General features: G+C 35.8%; 1 protein-coding gene across 1 annotated transcript; it reads right to left on the bottom strand.

Moving 5' to 3' along the window:
* Positions 1–403: 403 nt before the first annotated feature.
* Positions 404–14,949, bottom strand: LOC107808314 (uncharacterized). Its single transcript, XM_016632826.2, has 7 exons — positions 14,778–14,949; positions 10,376–12,421; positions 10,235–10,289; positions 9,803–9,948; positions 4,189–4,275; positions 2,297–2,425; positions 404–715 (listed from the first exon to the last, which is right to left on the bottom strand). Exons 1-7 carry the CDS (start codon positions 14,844–14,846, stop codon positions 617–619), a joined length of 2,631 nt encoding a protein of 876 aa, XP_016488312.2. The 5' UTR covers positions 14,847–14,949; the 3' UTR covers positions 404–616.
* Positions 14,950–15,425: the final 476 nt, after the last annotated feature.

Genomic DNA, 15,425 nt, shown 5'->3' with positions numbered 1-15,425 from the left:
ACTTGTAATTAGTTTAAAATGACCTAATTGTGTAAATATTTTTATACTATGGGCACATAACTCAATTAGCTACTACTATGACTTTGGCAATATAAGAAGGAATCAGAATCTTCAAAGTCACTGTCAACCTACGGTAACACTTTTTCTTTAGCAGATTAACTATATTATAACAGAAAAAAAAAAAAAAAACTATACTCTTAATATAGGTGAGATCTTTTTTTTTTTTCTTTTTTGATCCAAAAGGATGAAGAGAATCCTTTTCTTTGTCCTATTAAAATCAGTTTTCCTCTATGACTGAACATCATTTGTAACTCCTGTAATTTAATCAATTCATCGGTTAATTTGCTTTCTTAATCATTTTACCTAACTTCACTGCAAAATACTACTAAAGCCCACAGAACACTCGAGTAAAACTGCATTCACTCTATCCCATAAATACTGGCAACTCTCAAAATTCTCAGACATCCATACAGTGAATAGACGATCATCTTTACAATTCGGGGGTTGGACTCGAAAAATAAAATGAAAGAAAACAGAGCAGAAAGCATATGTTACAAATTATCCAGAAAGCGCAACGATAAAAGATAGCACTTCCTTAGACTCAATCGAGAATTGTTCAAACTTTGATATCCTGACTTTGGCTTTCCTTCAGGATGTCTATATACCGCTTTACTTCACTTTGATTAATCTCAAATGAAAATGTAAGATCCCTTACCTGCAATTTCCTCGATCAGATTAAAACACTGTACATATCCTGATGGACATTACAGAAAAAAACAAGGAATATCTCTCCTAAAAGAGAAAATTATTCAGCATGTATAATGCAATTTTGTCAAAGCTTATAGTCGTATATTGTGTTTTCAGCTTGTTCATTCAAATAAGCTCAAAAGATGACATTAAATACGAAAGCAACCATTGTCGCATAACTTGGACAGGAAAATTTTCTACAATCATACATTGTGCAAAGCATGGGTCCTCCCCCCCCCCCCCAGGGCCAGCAATGGCTTTTCCCTTGAGCAAGTGAGAAACTTGTACCCCCCCCCCCCCCACCACCCCCACCCAACGAAGGAAGATCCTTTCAATAGGCTATCCCTCTCTAGTCTTTCCAAACTGTAGGTTTTTAAGCAAGTATTGGCCGAAACCAACAGAATAAGCACAGGCCTTGTTAGGCAATTTGAGTGGACTACTGTTACGTGTCCAACCATCGTATACTATAGCTTTCACATTTCGCTCTACTTATCACCTAACAAAAGAAAACTACTCCCTTCCATTTCTCTCTATATGTACGTAGCTGTTCTCACAAAATATATCTTGTTATAAAAAATATTGTGCACTTGTGCAAACCAAATAAAAATATGGAGTATCAGAATTTGGAATTTCAGAAAGTCATTTGTATGAACCAGAGACTATCTATACAACACACGAGCTTATAAACTATCATGCTCACTATGCATGTATACTCACACATACAAAAATATATAGATGCATTAGGTACTGATGAGCCAAATTTTCAAACCTTTACGTCACTCAAGCTGCAGTGGTTCATTGCCCAAAGGATAAGGTCTATATTCAATAAATGATTAAGCTATTATGGTTTTACCTGAAGTTCTAATCACAACCAAAGAAAACTACATCTCGTAAAATAAAACAGAAGCTCTAGAATTAAGGACAGAAAATGAACTTACACCACAAATTTTATGCTGAATAGAATTTTGAATGTTAACATGCAACTACTTGCCTATGACTTGAGAGCGACAAATGATTTAGCAGATTGTTCAAAATCATAACCACAATTTTAGCCACCAACCGTGCCAACAAATTCAACGTAAAAATTCATTGAGGTGAGAAAAAAAACAGACGAGTAAGTTTCACTTGAAATAGCAAAAGCTCAAACAGCTTAAATGTCAACTCATAAACTCTATTTTACGGAGGGCTCACCCATAATTCCTAGAAACAAGAAAAGGATAAGGGTGACAAACGGTTCTACATCGATCATCCAGGTTGCAATAATAACCATCAGATGACTACCTAAGCTTGGGATACTTAGATCAGGAAAAAATGATTACCTACGCTTGGGTTTAGATAACTCAGTCATTACCTTTTAGTCCCAAACTGGAAATGAGAGTCACAAAAAATGGAAATTAACTAAGATCACATGATCAGCTAAGTTAAAGAACAAGCTAATATGGTAGGTAACTCGGCGATGACAGGAATAATATACAATTTGCTCAGAAAATAGACGCAAGAGGTAGATGACTCAGAGCTAGCTTCAGTTGTCATCAAGCAAGAAGCATACCTCAATGAAGGAACCAGAAGTGAGGGTTAGACTCTGTTTACGATGTACTTCTTTGCCGTTCACATGAATTGAATATTTTCCAACGTTCCGCAAATGGAATAGTCCACCCATGTCCATCTTTATAGTTGCCTATATAAAGAAAGTTACATGAATATGTCACTCCATGGACACATAACTCTACAGCACGCTTGCAAGCATACAAGGATGCAAATTGTTTCTAGGATTAAAAACATGAAATGACTTGACCAACCTAAATAAACGATTTATGCTTCCAACTTTAAGGCAGCAATTGGAACCAAAATAAACAAAAAGAGACAAGTAATCAGAAGAAAACATGAGGGCATCTGGAAGTATGTGCATGTCAAACATCCATTGAACCTTAAATATTTACCTTTCTATCTATACTATCATAAAAGCACAAACTTCCAACATGAAATATTGGACCATTTCATTCTTCGTAAGTGCATTCAATGTGGATTAAAATTGTGATTAAAATTAATTTTAGAAAAAAAAACTTCATTATTACGTTGTATTAATTATTTGATCATTTCTAATTAATATAAAACTTTATCATTTCCTTGTATGTGATATTACGAAAGCAGTGAATCTCATTCCCAAGTTTTTATTTCAATTTTTCAAGATTTTTAACACGTTAGGGAAAAAGTAACTTTTTAATTAATAAAAAGACTCACTATTTCTTAAGGAAATCTGTAAATACACTCTCATAGTCTTTTTAATTAATATAAAACTTCATTATTTCCTTCTCTGGTGACATTAGGAATGCAGTGGATCTCCTTTTTAAGTTTTCAAAAAAATTTATAACAATTTTCCAAGCTTTATTTCCTTATACTCATTATTTGACCTTTTTAGTTAATACAAAAATTTAATATTTCCTTATATGGTGACAACAGGAAGAATTTCAATTTTCAAGTTTTTAATTTTAAAACTTTGCCATTTTTTAGGATTTCGAATTGAACTATTCAATTCAACTTCTACAAGGAGACTTCCATTTAAGATAAGACCCACATGCTTATCTTTTTCCCTAAAAAAGTGCTCTGGCTTCCTCCGGACTCCCAATTCAAGAAGAGCAAATATGGGTAATCATGTCGTAATGCTCTTCAGTAGTATGATAGTCTCAGCCCACGAAATTGCAAACGATGTAATACGTCTATACATCCAGGAACCCTTTCAGACCACATTCATATGCAATTTTTTTTAATAACTTACCATAACTAAAGACGCGGGGGAAGCAAGAACATGGTAATTAAATCACTTTTGTTTAAAAACAATTAAATCACTTATGTTACAATAGATTGCTAAGGTCAAATAGTGTTGTTACTTCTTATGCAATCATGTAAAGGGTTGACATGTAGTAGTACAATCATGCGATTGCCCGTCTAGAAGAGGTTAGTTTTCTACTTGTTCGTTATATATTGTTCGAATTCAAATTCTGAAGTTGGTCAAAAAGTATTACTTCTAGCATTATTCTCCAAAAGATCTTAGGATATGCAAACGCACTAACATTTTATATATGTTACTAAGTTCTATGTTACAATATGTGAAACACATGTACCAAGTGACTAGTATGAGTAAAGGAACAGCAAAAGTATACTGCAGTCAGCATTGAGATTTACAAATACAAATTTGTTGAAGGTTAACATAAGCAAAAAAAGGTTTAATTACAGAAGATAGTGAGCAAACCAGGAAAAATGGAGAAAATGTTAGTTAAGAAACATAAATGTAAATTACATAATCACAGTCGGTCAATTGTTCCATCATCTATTTCTTTATTTGCTAGAAAAACAAATGAACTAACTTAAAGTTATGGAATCAATTGAATAACTAAAAGAGCCCATTTTGATTAATACAGCTGGAGTCCAAGCCGAACATACCTGTCGTCTGGAAATTTTATTATGGCGACTTTCTCTGCCCAAGTCGATATCAACTTTAACATCTGCAGATGCTCTTCCCAGTAGCACCTGAACCCATAAATGGATGACCAATTTTTTGTAAAAACTTTGAATCTTCAAGGGAATGCAAGGAAAAAATGGAACTTTTATTGAAAAGCTAGGCTGTAATAGCTGATTTAACACTTTCAGCAACATCATCAATACTCTTAATCTTTTAAAGTCACTAATTCAGTATTTCCAGCTTTACCCTTTTACCTATGACCTAGCAGTAATAATTGCAACATTAAAATGGGAGTAAAACATTCTTTGAGTATGGACATCTTGCAACAGCAAATATAGCTTGCCATTTCCTCTCACTGATTGGGTTTCCATATAATCCAAAGACAAGATGTGGCAACCCTATTTGACTCTGCTCCAAGTGAAAGTGAGCCAGGCGTGATTATTAAGCAGAGAGAAGAGGAAGTCTACTGGGCAAAATGAACATTCCTAGATTTAAGAAATCATTCAGAAGCCATGCACAATGTAGCTCTCTGAGGTTTTTTATGATAAGGCTAATTCCCCATCATACCTTCACCATCTCAGTCAGGCATTTTCCCAACTTTTTTTGAAACAGTAACATATTTGTATATAAATAAAAAGACTACAACTGTGGAGTCACCCATATTTACAACGGAGAGAAACACTCCTAATCCTTTGTCTTCTCATAAGGATTCCAAGATATCAAAAATAGATTCATGATATCTAAATATTCTCCTTTACACCAAAAATAAAAAAAAGAACTAAACATTTCGTTTTCATCTTCTCAGTGTTACTGTATTTATCTTGAAAGCATATTTGGTTTGTTTCTTCCCAAATTGTTTCCCAGATGCAAGTTGGGACAATCTTTCATCTCTTTATGACTGAAAAGGTTGCCTTCTCAGTTCCAGCATGTTAGAACTTAGAACTTCCAGAATTCTTCTCGACATAACCCACAATATTCCCCTCAAATTGATGAATATCCTCCATAATCAAAAAGTCACCTTACGGTGCAAAAAGAGATGATTGATTGTCTCCGCCTCCTCTCCACATAATTAACATCTAAATCATAGTTGGTATCCTCTCTTGATCAAATTGTCCTTAAGCAGGCCACTTTATAAGGAATTTTAACCTTCCAAATCAAATTCCATGGCCAGCAGCCAACCTGATTGTTTGACATGCTAAACTCCTATTTGTTGCTTTAATTAAGAACTTCCCTTTGTTGTTCCATTGCCATGTCACACAATCTTCAGCAGTAGAGGTCCCTTTGAATTGTTTCGAGGTCTTGTAGATTTCTCTAAGTTTGTCAATCTCCCAATCATTTAGTATTCTTCTAAAGGTCAGAATCCAACTTTGGTTTGTCCGAACCTCTCCTACTGTTGCTTCCTGTTGTTGGTTCAGTAAAAAAAAATTCAGAAAAGAGTTGTTTCAACGATCCTTGACCTAACCAATTATCCTCCCAGAAGGATATTCTAATACCATTTCATACTCTGAAGTTTGACTTATTCATGAGCTTAGGCCAAAAGTTTCTAATAGACTTCCACAAACTGACCTCATACGGATTTCTCACAGGCTTGGTTATCCATTTTCCTTCCATGTCATATTTTTCGCAGACTACTTCCTTCCATAAAGATTGTTCTTCTGAAGTAAATTCCCATAACTACTTTATCAACAAGCTTTGATTCTGGATCGTCAAGTTCTTGATTCCCAATCTCCCTCCCTTTTTGTTAATTGTGTGATATGATTCTTCGAGTTAACAAAGAACCAACCGATCAGGATCAAGATCTTGAAACGAAAACGTGGTTTGTGGGCTAATTTCAAGAAATAACGTATCTCAAGTTTTAGGACTCGAAATATGATGATTCAAAAACGAGGGGAAAGATGATGATCTGAACTATAAGAAAGACTATTTACTCGTTTAAAACAAGTAAATATTGATGTTGCACCAGTTCAATGAAAGTTATGATTTTATGATATCAAAAGAACGAATTTAGACCAAGAAACGTGTTCTTGAAAGATCAAGAACTAAACAAGTTCCTAAAGTCACCACTTGGAATCAATTAACGTGATAACAAAACACCACACACAATTGAAAACAAGATAAAGACTATCACCACCTTGCTTGGAACCAAAAACAAGGATAAAGAAGACAAAACAGAGAAAAACACTCTATTGTAAAACTAGCACAAGCCGCAAAAACGTGAATTCCCCTTCTACAAGGCATGAGAACCTTTTATATGGGCCTAGGGTCTCTTCATTGATGACTATAATTCCTATTCTAATAAGGAAATAAAATTACTAAAGACAAGGAAAGTAAAATCCCTATTCTACAAGGAAAAAAAATTAGAATCCTACTAAAAGGAAAATCCTTATTCTAAAAGGAATAAAATAAATCTTATTTTAAGAAGGAAAGAATCTTGGCTTCTTGAAATCAATCTTGAGTTTCTTGGACTTCTTGCGCTTCTTGAAAATAAGTCCATATGTTCGGACTTGAGCTCCAAAACATGATCTTGGTCAAAATTAATAAAATGTAACATAAATTCTTCATTTACATCATTGTGAGTGAGTTCCATCTAACCAAGTGAGTTTTCTTCTTGTTATTGTTTACTTCCCACAAGAATATTTTTTCAAAGTATCTATTATATTCACCACATTCAGTGGTAATGGAAATAGAGACATCATATATGTGGGAATTTGCTAGCTTCATCTCATATTTCTCTAAGACCCCATTTCATATCCCTTGACTTGTTTTTGGCCCCAAAGACATCCTCAAATACGTTGTATGTAAGTTCACAATTTTACCTCCAACAATTCCAGCCAAGTTTTGAAGCTCATTCACCTCATTAACCGGATAAACAAAACTTTTATTCCCCACAAATGGCTTCAAACATGATAAAGTGACCCTCAACATTTGTTGGTATTCTTTATGAGCTTCACCGAACACAAAGGTGTCATCTGCATATTGTAAATGGGAGATCTCCAGGTGACATCCTGCCTTAGAGTTCAGCTCAAGCCCTTTATCCTATTGTCTATCTGAGATGTCTTCGACATATCATTCAATCCTTCAAGTGTGCGCACAGGCATATTTGTGCCTCACGGGGGAGGGGGATGCCCTAAAAGCTTGATAAGAAACTTTGCACGAGCCCTCATCATTTTTTTTATAAATCAAAACATATTTCCCCGCAAATTGCAACGGGGCAAGTGCACAAATAGCCGATTTTGGGACCCCTATTTAAGGCATAGCCGAAGTTCATAAATATTTTGTAAATTTGGCCACTTCAGAATCAACTTCATATATACATGACTAAAGGGCTGCCCGGTGCAGTAAACTCCCGCTATGCGCGAGGTCCGGGGAAGGACCGTACCACAAGGGTCTATTGTACGCAGCCTTACCCTGCATTTCTGCAAGAAGCTATTTCCACAGCTCGAACTCGTGACCTTCTGGTAACATTGCAACAACTTTACCATTACGCCAAGGCTCCCCTTACATGACTGAAGCTGCAAAATCAGCGTCTGAAATTACAAATTTGTCTGCAGCTTGGCATATTGCTTGCGCAAGGCTGCAAGCAAACTTCAGTCATTTTTGTCTGACCTTTAGACATGCACGATTGAAGTTTGACTTGCCAAAGCCAAACTTCAAACATTTGTCTGAATTTCAGACATTTATGCCTAACTTCATACCTAAATTTTAGATGAAAGATATACCCTTTTTATATTTTCTGCAAGTCCATTCAGTGGATACTTAACTGTTTTGGTTGTGATGGTAAGCTAAAGTCCTTTGTTAGTAATTCTAATCAATTGGTTAATTTGGTGACAGTAATTTCGTTCATATGTTTCTCAGTTTATGCACCAAAACTTTCTCAGCTTTCTCTCTCTAAAGACATTCTTAAATACCTTGATTCTCTTATTCCTCAGTTATTTTTGAGTTCTAGGCTAAGACATTTGTTGATCACTGCGTGCATCCTTCAATAAGTGTGCGGTTTAGCACATCTAAGATATCTTTACTTCGCAATAGTTGCTTGAATTACCCATAGAGCATCTGAGTATATTCGACGAGAGTTAGTAACTTATCGCCAAAAGCAAAGCATCTCAAAGACCACAAAGGTCAGACAGTATACATATTGTACCATCAGCCAATGCAGCAAGTTCAGCAATACTACACCCCTACCATGCTTTTGACAACAGCATTTATAACAATAGTAGCAGCTCTGCGACAAGGTTTTCTTTTCAGGCGAAGAAAACTGTTCTTCACTATGTACTCATTGCATGCAAACTTTACTGAGACCCAGTAAAGCCAAAGAGCATATTCTTCTAATCCCTTATATATAGAGTCCATAAACAACCTGTTATCCCTCCGTTTCAATTTATGTGAACCTATTTCCTTTTTAGTCCGTGCCAAAAAGAATGACCTCTTCCCTTATTTGGAAACAATTTACCTTTATGCAATAATTTATAGCCATACAAAATATATGTGCCTTATTTTACACCACAAGTTCAAAAGTCTTCTCTATTTTCTTAAACTACGTCCCCAGTCAAATAGGTTCACATAAATTAAAACAGAGTGAGTATATAATTTTACTTCCCTAAGAAAGAGGAGGAGGAGGGGAAGAGCAGGAGTAGGATGTCTTTGTATGAAGTTTGCCGACACTGACTACAAGTTAAATAATTTGAAAAACTGGATATAGCTTAAATAGCAGGGTGAAAACTGGCTACCGGGTGCAATTACTACAATTGCAACTTACCTTTAATGATTTACCGGGTGCTAAAGAAAAAAAGTCTTTAACAAAGGACAGTGGTGTTGCGGCTTCTTCAGAGAACATCACTTGTGATGGTTCCCAGTGAATCGGAAGAAGAGGAACTGTAGTCAACTACTTTTCTTTGGATCTGCCTGGTTTTGAGTTACTTGGCCTATGTTCTAATAGCTGATGGTGGGTTTGCTCAAAGAAATCTAGCATTAGTGCTCATTGTGATTGTAGTCTTGAATTGTTGAGATGAACGAAAAATATAACTGAGAATAATGCACATGATCAGTCATTCGAAATGGGAGGAACGTCACAGAGTACACAAGGGAACATGCAAAACTTAATTAGTTGCTTTGTTCAATGGCTATAGGGCTATGTGGGGACTTGGAATAATAAAATGGAATAGCAAAAAAAAAAAGCCTTTTCTTGGAAAATTAAACCGCCACTTGTAAAAAGTATAGTTAATGTAGTTTGAAGTGAGTAATTATTGTTGTGGTTTGGGAATTGTGACAATTTTTATATGTCGTAATTATTTTTTGTACATTTAATATATTATTTTTTGATTTAAGATACATTTAATATATAGTTAATTTATAAAAATACAAAATACAAAAATTCACCGGGACTTACGTCCCACGTCTCGAGGCTTCCACCCCGCCCCGTATTAGATAAAGCATCTTGCCTCATGCTCTTGCTTTTTAAAACTATACATGAATTTTGCTGATAGTATATGTTAGATGATCATTTCAGACAAGTAGGATTAATAGGGAAGCATTTATTAACAGTCTAGTATGGTATTCTGTAACTGAGTTAGAATGCTAATATTAAATCAATCATACCGCCGGTTTTCTAATAAAATGCTTTGAGCGACGGCCAGCTAAAACAGCAAATGCTCCATGTGCAGCAATATCTCTCCGTTCACAAGCATGATCAGCCTGCTCCAGCCTGATGATCATTCTAGGATCTTCAACCTGATACGTTTTGACTGGGGAAAAAATAAAGAGACGGACCAAAGGAAAGAAAACAGAAAATATACGGTAAGAGAGAATGCACCAACAGAGGGCTGAAAATCACAAATAAAGAAACTACAAAAGAGCAAAAAAGCCGCCAAAGAAGTGGATGAAGTGAATGAGTAGAAAAAGTAACTATAAGCATAATACACTAAGTGATGCAGTAGAAACAAAATAATCAAGACTATATCAGCTCTTCATAGAAAGTCATTGAAGTAAAAAAGTAAATCATTCAATAAATATAATCAAACTGGAACCCACCTCCCTTACTAGAATATATATCCTGGTTATTTGGGCTCAAATCCATATCAAGGATCTGTTGGATGATGAAAGAAACTGGTTAAGGTCAACAAATACCTATGATGGTAGTAGAAATTCATACACCAGAAAAGAAGATCTCACCAGAGCTTCAACATCAGAAAAGTAGGGTATGTCCTCATCACTCTCATAAAGAAACTCTTCCGAATCTGATGAAAAATTGTTTGGACTTGTTTCAGGGATTGTTGTTTTCATGAGGACAGTTTCAGCAAGTATAGGTTCATTCTTTTGAAGGATGGTGGTAATGCCGTGTTCCTTAGTGCAAATAGCTTTCTTCTCCAAGCACTGGGAGGCATCAGCATAATTCCAACTGAGACTTTTTCCATGTTCATCCTTTGCAATATTTTCTTTAACAGCTCCTTGACAGGTATTTACTGCATTAAATTTTCCTGAAATGACTGGCCTTGGACTATCAGAAGTGTTCAGATTCCTCCGTAGAACATGTTGGTTATTATCGTTGGGCAACTCATACTTAACTTTGTGATCACTATTGAACTTTTCCGATTTTGACGGCGGCTCAATCATCTGATAAGAAGTACTGTATTCCGAATGACTATTTTGGTTATTTTTCATCAAGACAGCTCGTCCATCATTGGTCCTTTGATTAATGGACAAATCTTTGACAGACGAGGATAATGGATGATAAGTCTCATCATATTTCCAATGTGCCATAGACGGAAATGATGTTGACGGCATCCGAACAGGAAGAAAAACATCATCATTGCTAGGAACTTCCGGGTCCTCAGAGCTTAATGTGCAACAAATAACTCCACCACGCATTTCAGGAAAAGCTGGATTGACAGTCAATGCGGAGGATAGCATTTGAAACTCTGAACTGGAAGCTAGAGGCTTATCACCATATTGGTACACACATTTGTCACTGAATTCTCTGGGACAAGCATCATCAAGAATGGTAAGCCGTTCATCTGGAGCATTTGAAGCCTCTGATACACCTTTATCAGGCATGTCACCTCCACCATCAGGACAATCCAAGAGAAGTGAGCTCAAGCCATCAAAATAAGACTTATCGATCGTTTCATTTCCATCAGGGCCAAATAGATCTTCCTCATCTGAAAAGTTAAGCAAAGATTTTGACAACTCTGCTAAGTAGTCATCAGTACTAGGTGCTGAATTTGTCAGCTCATCACATGACATATCGTCTCTCAAGTTGGAATGTGAACTTACAACACCATATCGTGATGCATCTGTTTTATTCGTACTGCTATCAATAGCAACTACAAAAGTATTCTGTACATTCAGTCCTTCCTCGAAATCAGGCAAAGCTGGGATAGAAATATCTCCAATTGTACTCCAATCTGGCATTTCAGGTGGAGTAGGTGAATAACCAAGGTTGTCAAATGACAAACCACAATGTGGAACTGGTGAGTTAAAGACCTGGCTTTCAAATCCAGAAGAGTTTATCAAATTATCATCACATGGACCTGTCATAGATGGCAAATTGGGTTCTAAAGCCTCGGCTTCAAATAATCCACAAACAGGCAATTCTTTCAATTGGCCCAATTCTCCAACAGTGCTTTGATTCTCAGTAAGGGAAACACTTTCTTCACCAGCATTATGGAAGTCCTCAGGAGCATTAAAGCTTCTAAGAGGAATGTCTCCATTATGATAGCGGAGTCCAATCGAAAAACAAGGAGAAGCAGTAACACCATCACTAGCCCCGACAGAATCATCAAGCCCATGTTCCAGAATGCCATTGCATATGACATCAACATTTAATTGTTGATTACCAAAGGTATCTCTTATTGAATCTATAAATACACAATCCACAGACTGAGGCTCGTCATTGTTACCAGCTCCGCCAAGAAAATTCATATCCATCGAGTCAAATGGGTCATTCCGGATTCTCTTACGCATAGCATAATAACATGAGCGGATACTCTCACTTTTTCTCTTCATTAGAACGGATTTTTTACTTTCCTTGGAATTCTCAAACCTATTACATTTCTGTGTCGATGCAGAGTGGTCAAACTCAATCATGAGTGCTGATGCTTCAGCTGAAACAACTGTATCATAAAGGAGAGCATGCCATCGATCTTGCAATTCTTGAACCGTAAATCTCCGGGAAAATTGAACTGCACCTTTTGCAAGTGATTCCAAAGAAGCACCAGCCTGGAGTAAGACGGGAAAATGAAATCATGATGCCTGGGCAATAAAAAATAAAACAGCAGGATAGCTATCTCATAATTTTTTATCAGTACAATCCTATGATGGAAGTAGAACCACCAACTTACTCCTACGCTTCGAGGAAAAATATTATTGGTACAGAATTAGAAAAGAGGAATTGCTTGCACATCTATAACTAAGAAATTGGATGCTTATTTAAGCTTATATCTCATTGATTCTCATTTCCACTTCCTCCAATTCCCAAAGCTAATCTTCCAGACTAATTTTTTAAACTAACATGTTAGACAACTCTAAGTATGCTTCTGTCGCATTACGCAATTATACATCAGCTAAACAAGCGGGACAGCTCTCCTATCATCTAATCACTTCTAGTATGGGCTTCATATTGCAATTTAAATAGAATAATCTTCTATATCTTTTAGTTTATACAATTTGAGAAGCAATCAGAGGTTTGTCCACCAAATAGGAATATTCAGCATGAAATTGGACATCCTTTCTTCCTTGCACATTAACATAGTGCGTCTTTTTCCATCCCAAAAAGAACAACTAAACCAATCACTTCATTCCCCTAGCATACATTCCTCCATAGATTGGTCCCTGGAAACCTCATTTCTTCCCATAACAAAGAACCACCCAAAAGATCCTTGATTGAGCTATCATACCTCATAGCCGATTGAAGAGACTTAGTAGTGCACTACTTAAAAAATTAAGTCAGATATAACAATGAGATACAATTTAGCTTGCTGTTAGGGCAGCTTTCAATGAGTCGTCAAGCTAAGTCAATGAGAAGGCTCTTTTCCTTTTTCAGTTCTTGATAAGTAAAGATCTTATTCATCTAGGTAACCACCCAGTAAGTGCTGGCACTTTACAAGTGCCCTGTATACCAAAAGAAGAGGGATATTCTCTGGAAAAGTAACTTATCTGGCAACTAACATGTTCATATCAGCTTAACAATGAATACAAAGGATCTTTTAGTGCCCTCGAAACAGTGAGAGAATACTACTGTATAGATAGCTGACAAACTTGGTAGATGACTATGGACGACTCGGATTGATTCTCTTTTTTGTTTTATTTTATAAGGTACTAGGATTAATTCATATTAACAACTTTTTTTAATGATCGAGAAATCCGTCTGGAACCGACCTTTTGGGCCAATCGAGTCTTCGAAACTCGGGGATAATGCCCCTCCCCACCCCCACCCTTCTCCACTTAAATACCAGAGTTAGTTTGCTTTACACAGGGCTCGAACTTGTGACCTAAGGCACAAGCCCCTCAACCTTTGCCAATTGAGCTAACCCTTGGGGGATATTCATATTAACAATTTTTACATACTTTTGACACCAATTTGATGTTTAATAATGAAACTTTTGATTTATCAAAGGGGGGAAGGGCTTAACAATATGCCAAACAGTCCTATAGGCCAGGCACTAGAAAGTTATATCCGTAGTTTTTACGGACAAGTAATGCTTCATGCTAAGTACCAGTTCAATTGATTACTGCAATCTCATATCTTCAGACTCATAATAAACAAAGTTTTCATGCACACTCTGATATGTATACAGCATAAAAGTCACCGTCTCAGTCTTGAACTCTCACGAAACTAAAGAATCTTGAAGCACAGATACTTCATGAAAAATCTCTTTTTGATAAGACAAGGTAAAAAATAAAAAGCTCCAGACTTCTGGAACTAAAAAGCAAAATCACCACAATAAAATTAATAGAGAAACAAAATCAATAGAACAACATGAGGAGCTCTCTCTTTGAAGACCAAAACATTCAGCAAAACTCAGTTCTACAAGATACTACCCACTCTTTTATTATAAAATAAGCTTTATTTCCTGTACAAAGTCGCACCGAGGCATGAACAGAACAAAAGGGCTGGTGAGATCGCCCGAACCTCGACGCAAACCCCAGAACAACTTTTCAAGAATAAACTCCAGAAACAGAGAAATAAAAGCTAAAAACACATTACTATTGCCAGCCTCAATCCTGAATAGTTGGGATGGACTATATGAATCATTTGTATCCATTCCCTTCTACTGAACATCGTACATTACCAAAAATAAAAATATAAAAGGCATAAATTCATGGAGAGAAAGAAAAAAAAAACAAGAAGCACAAAAACAGACTAATGCTATTACACTTCAATTGCAAACTAATTGGCGTCCACTATATGAATACTCTATATCCACCTATTTGGACCGTTTAAAAAAAGAAAAGAAAAAACACAAGAGCATAAATAAATTGTAAACGTAAAAAGAGTTGGTAAAATAAAAGGGAGCTAGAAAAAAAAAAGAGCATGTAAATTCATGGAGCCGTAGACTAGGCAATGGTTGAGTACCTCAATGGAGTTTTTAAGCAAAAGGTCATCTTCAGGAATCCAATGAGAAAGTGGAGCCAGAGCTCCCATGGCTGCTGCAACTTTGCAAAAGCTCCCTCTTTCTGTTCCTTTCCTCGCCGCGCCGCTTTCTTTCTATATAAACTCGCAGGTCATTTTCTTTTCCTTTCTCTCTCTTTTTCTCTCTAAGAGTATTAGTTGCTGCCTCTCATAATATGTGTGGTTACTAAAAATAATTATCTCAAATTATTTGTTATTTTAGAAGTTCATTACAAAATTCATTATATTTTCTTTTTACCCTTAATAATTAATTGCATTCACATTTAGTAAAAATATGAATAATATCATTGATAAAGATAACACATAAATTAAGAAAATATTTAATAAGGGTAAAGTAGTTAAAAATTATTCTTTCTTAAGGGACGTGCACAAAAGAATTACGACATATATCATGAGACGGAGGGAGTATTTGTTATTTTAAAAGTTCAAGACAAAATTGATTATATTTTTTCTTTTTTACCCATAATAATTAATTACATTCACATTTATTATAAATATGGATAATGTCATTGATACAAATGACACATAAATTAAAAAAATATTTAATAAGGGTAAAGTAGTCAAAAATTATTCTTTCTTAAGGGGCGTGTA

Source organism: Nicotiana tabacum, chromosome 18 (assembly GCF_000715075.1).
Source record: "Nicotiana tabacum cultivar K326 chromosome 18, ASM71507v2, whole genome shotgun sequence".
Taxonomy (NCBI): domain Eukaryota; kingdom Viridiplantae; phylum Streptophyta; class Magnoliopsida; order Solanales; family Solanaceae; genus Nicotiana; species Nicotiana tabacum.
This window is presented reverse-complemented; position numbering and strand designations above follow the sequence as displayed.

What these genes read in the sequence shown, in the direction of transcription:
- LOC107808314 (XM_016632826.2), bottom strand. Translation starts at nt 14,846, where the DNA reads ATGGGAGCTCTGGCTCCACTTTCTCATTGGATTCCTGAAGATGACCTT. An exon ending in TGCTTAAAAACTCCATTGAG is followed by an intron (nt 12,422 to 14,777) that starts GTACTCAACCAT and finishes GTCTTACTCCAG; the next exon opens with GCTGGTGCTTCTTTGGAATC. An exon ending in ATAAAATTTCCAGACGACAG is followed by an intron (nt 2,426 to 4,188) that starts GTATGTTCGGCT and finishes TTCTTTATATAG; the next exon opens with GCAACTATAAAGATGGACAT.